The sequence below is a fragment of the Heterodontus francisci genome, chromosome 40, assembly GCF_036365525.1.
Source record: "Heterodontus francisci isolate sHetFra1 chromosome 40, sHetFra1.hap1, whole genome shotgun sequence".
Classification (NCBI taxonomy): Eukaryota; Metazoa; Chordata; class Chondrichthyes; order Heterodontiformes; family Heterodontidae; genus Heterodontus; species Heterodontus francisci.
This window is the reverse complement of record NC_090410.1, coordinates 7,277,434-7,282,050: the sequence shown is the minus strand read 5'-3', so window position 1 is coordinate 7,282,050 and position 4,617 is coordinate 7,277,434. Positions and strand designations below refer to the sequence as shown.

At 43.2% G+C, this 4,617-nt stretch overlaps 1 protein-coding gene across 1 annotated transcript; it reads right to left on the bottom strand.

The window, feature by feature from the left end:
- Window positions 1-635: 635 nt before the first annotated feature.
- On the bottom strand, window positions 636-4,617 carry LOC137353205 (gap junction delta-2 protein-like). The gene is made up of 2 exons (XM_068019261.1): window positions 4,547-4,617; window positions 636-1,488 (listed from the first exon to the last, which is right to left on the bottom strand). The coding sequence occupies exons 1-2, from the start codon at window positions 4,615-4,617 to the stop codon at window positions 636-638; spliced, it is 924 nt and encodes a 307-aa protein (XP_067875362.1).

Sequence of the window (4,617 nt, the reverse complement as noted above, 5' to 3'; positions counted from 1 at the left end):
GAAGCCATTTCCCCAGGCCATTAGCCTGGGCCTCTGGATCACTAGTCTGGTGACATTACCACTACACCACCATCTCCCCTAAATTAACAGCAAGGATGAGATTTGTACCCATGTGTGGATTACAAGTTTAACACCTTAACCGCTCGGCCACCTTGTCACCTCGTTACCGAACCCGCTTCGTTACTCAGTCCCAGGAGTGCAACACTTCCGTTGCTGTTTTGCCAACAAGAGCAATCCTCGTGATATTAGCTATTCTGTATAGTTTTATTCCCAAGTGGAGACCAAATGCAAAAATGTTGGGAATAAACTATACACCATAATTCAGGTGTTCAGTCGAATGATGTGGCAGGCCTCATTGGTTCAGATCCTGAATATTGTTCCAATGTCAAGTACAAAAGATTGGAAATCCAAGAAGAAGTGACTTGACCATGTTGTTGCCCCCAATACACATTAGGTGCAGACTCCCTTCACACTACTTGGTCCTTTAACATCTTTACTTTACCAGCAAGACACACTTTTCAAAGACAAGCCGCAGTCGTGGACCGAGCACAGATCTTTTTCCATTGTATACAGTATTCTTTCCATGCATTTGGCTGGCGTTGGGCTTAAAGGGAACTTAGTTGAAGACTTGCCACTCATACATATGCAGACTCACGAGACTGGGCCCTTCCCTGGGCACTGAAATATGGCGGGATCTTCTTCCTAACCTCGAACGTGGACTTTCTCTTGGCTTGTACTCCTTTGATAGCCAGCTTGATCTTCCTCCAGCCCAGATGGTTGAGCTCAGCCAGGTTCAGAACCACGCAAATGCCGCTGACTGCAAACATAAAGACCAGGAAGACTGTCTTTTCTGTCGGCCTGGAAACGTAGCACTCCACCTCTTTGACACAAGGATACCTGTCGCACTCAAAGATTGCAGGAACGTTGAACCCGTAGAGAAAGTATTGTCCCATCAAGAAGCCAATCTCCAAGGCATTCCTAAAGACCACTTGGATGATGTAAAATCTCGATATGCCCTCCTGACGCTTAATCTTCATGTTTTTGCTATTGATCCATCCTGAATGGTTAGATATCTTCTTGCTCTCCAAGTAGTCTGGTTCCAGTGCCTGTGTAGCTCCCTCTCGGCTCTGGCACAGAATCCCATTGATGAGGCTGCTTCTCGGCTTCGTGTCCTCTTTCTGTTCCGCAGACACTCTGGTGAAATCCCGGTCCAGAAGAGAATAGAGCGTGGAGAAACGCTTTTCCCTCTGTTTGGACGACTGGTGCACAGAGTACGTGATGAAGCAGAGGCTTGGCGTGCACACCAGGATGATCTGGAAGACCCAGTACCTGATGTGGGAAATGGGGAAAGCTCTATCATAGCAGGCCTGGTTACAGCCGGGCTGAAGCGTGTTGCACAGGAACATAGTCTGCTCATCTTCATAGACCGTCTCGCCGACAATCGCAACGATTAAAATTCGGAAGATCACCACCACTGTGAGGAGGATTCTAAAAATCAAACAAGAAGTTACTTAGACAAATCTTACAAGAGTGAACAAGCGTATTAAATAGCTCCTGCATGCCAGACTCACACATTACAACACTTCAGAATTCCTTCATTAGTTTTGTAGCACTTTGGGACATCCTGAGGTCATGAAAGGCGCTATATAAATGCAAGTCTTCGTAAAATCACACCCAGTCCAGTCACATGTCTTATTATCAAAGTAATTTCAGCAGCCATATTACTTTCCAAGCATCATACCATATATCATGACTTATCACCACATTTCTCCTCCTCTCCCCCTCTGGCATTTCTTTGCCAATTATCTTAAACATAGGAGCATACAGCACAGAAGGAGGCCATTCAGCCCTCCATGCCTGTGCCAGCTCTTTGAAAGAGCTATCTAATTAGTCCCACTCACCCCCTGCTCTTTCTCCATAGCCCTGCATGCTTTTCCTTTTCAAGTATTTATCCAATTCCCGTTTGAAAGTTTCTATTAAATCTGCTTCCACCGCCCTTTCAGGCAGCGCATTCCAGATCACAACAACTCACTGCGTAAAAACATTTCTCCTCCTCTCCCCCTCTGGCATTTCTTTGCCAATTATCTTAAACATATGGCCTCTGGTTACCGACCTCCCCACCCCCCCATCAACAAAGCAAAGATCAGTTAAGGATCCTGAGCTACATTCGAGGGGAGGTACCACTCGCGATTCCCGGGGAGTTCTTTACATGAGTTTTCCAGATCTAGGACTGCATATATGGTTCTGTATGTAGACATATGATTAGTGTTTGGAAAGGATAATGAATGTGGTTAATTATTGGGCATATTAAAAGAATTATCCAACAGCTGATGTTGGCATTGGCTAAGGACAGGGTCAAATTCAGCTATAGTACCTCTGCCATGATCAGATAATCCACTGAGAATCACACATGGCCCCAGTACAGAGAGTGCCTGCTGCTCAAGGAATCACTGCCTTCTAGCTGAGATAGAAGAGAGCGGGAGGGTGGCAGGGACGATGAAACACAGTGAATAACATTTAAGTAACATCTTGGAATTCAGTCATCCATAAAAAGAACTCCTGTTCTTTGTGAATTAGTGACCCGCGAGCCTCCCGTCAGTCCATTGCCTTCATTTCACAGAATGTACAGCTCTGTGTGTTTGATTCTACACAGCCCCAAAATGCTCTTTGGCTTATTTCTGTCACTGCATCTTGCCTTAATCTCTAATTGTAACCAACATATGCCCTCACATTGTCCATTATAATAATTACATGGGTGTTAGCTGTGGCTCAGCGGGTCTCACTTGAGTCAGAGGTTGTAGGTTTAACTACAGAGACTTGAGCACAACAATCTAGGCTGGCACTCCCTGTGCTGTACTGAGGGAGAGCCGCACTGTCAGAGATGCCATCTTTTGAGTGAGGCATTAAACCGAGGCTCTATCTTCCTTCCCAAGTGAACATAAAAGATCCCATGGCAGTGTCTCGAAGAAGAGAAAGAGAGCTCTCCTCGGTGTCCTGGTCAAAATTTATCCCTCAACGAACATCATTAAACCACGTTCTGGTCATTATCACATTGCCGTTTGTGGGATCTTGCTGTGCACAAATTAGCTGCTGATTTTCCTACATTACAACAATACAACGAAAGTGCTTTGGGATGTCTTGAGGTTGTGAAAAGCACTTTATAAATGCAGGCTATTTCATTTAATTTAGTATGGTGGGCACTTTAAGTGTTTGGTAACAACATATTAGGGTAGAAATGATCATTGATAATATTAGCAGGTGAACACACATGCTGAAAGATGTCAAGGCCATGGAGTAGGTGCAGAAGAGATTCATTCAACTCATACCAGGGATGAGAGGCTTTAATTCTGTGAACATTAGAGAAATGGGGTTTCTTTCTAATTCGAAGGTTAGGAGATTTGATAGAGATATTCAAAATTATGCTGGATTTTAAGTTAAATTGGGAAGGATTATTTCCATTAGCGAGTGAGTTAGTAGCTAGAGGGACATCAATTTAAGATTGAAAAGCAAAAGAATGAGCTTTGCAGAATTAATTTTTTTCAAACTTAGGAAGGCTGTTAGGCTGTGGAATATCAGAAGCAAAACCACTATAGCTTTTAAAAGGAAATGGATAAATATTTGAAAAGGAAACATTCAAAAAGAGATAAGAGGATTGTGGCAGGGCAAATTGGACTAAGACAAGTGCTCTTCCAGGGAGCCAGCACACAAACCATTGGCCGAAGGAGAAAGGACAGAGAAATGGCACTAAGGCAGGTGGGGGAGGTTTCTTTCAGGGGGTGAGCACAATCCTGTTGGGCTGAATAGCCACCCACAGTGCTGTAAAATTCCTGATTCCACCAGTTAGTCTGGACGTCCTTCCCTCTGACTATTTTAATACTTTTTAAATGCTGCAAAGAGATCCGATATTCTCATGAAACACTCCTTCAGAAAATTAGATGTTTTAACTTGAAGGGTCACTTATTTTCCAGCCAAACCTCACTGATTTTGTTTTTGGCCTAACTATATCATACAAGACCAGAAACGACAGTATTAGGGCATAGCCACTCTCCCTCTGTCCCAATACCCAACCCCATGTTCTATCGTCCTTTATCATTCATCCTCACTATTTTAAAGGAAGCATCGTCTGCTTGTAAACAATGGCAGAGGGTAACACTTAGCTTTTAGCCACCGTGCTGATCTGTAAATAGCAATTTAGTGAATTAAATGGAATCCAATTTGATTTACTATTTGGGTGAAGGTTATTAAGTCCCTAAAATACTATTTGTAGTTGCAGATCTATGAGAAAGGTCTGGGTCAAACATCTAATCTCTTCAATAAAGACACACACAAACACACACACATTTGTGCAATTTATTAAATTCTTCATATAATCAAAAAAAACCTCACATTTCAACATTAGAAATAGGTGCACAATAATCGAAGGGTTAATTTAAGAATATTCATCGTCTTATATATGTTGCAAGATTGCAGCTAGGGTTTTCCCAACAGGCTCGATGCAGTTTTTACCTAAAAGGTGAATATTTATCCACCCCCAGCAGGGTCTTACCTTCCAATCAAGGTGGAGTGTTGTTGCACTGCAGCCTCCAGGAGCCTCTCCAAGATAGTCCATTCACCCAT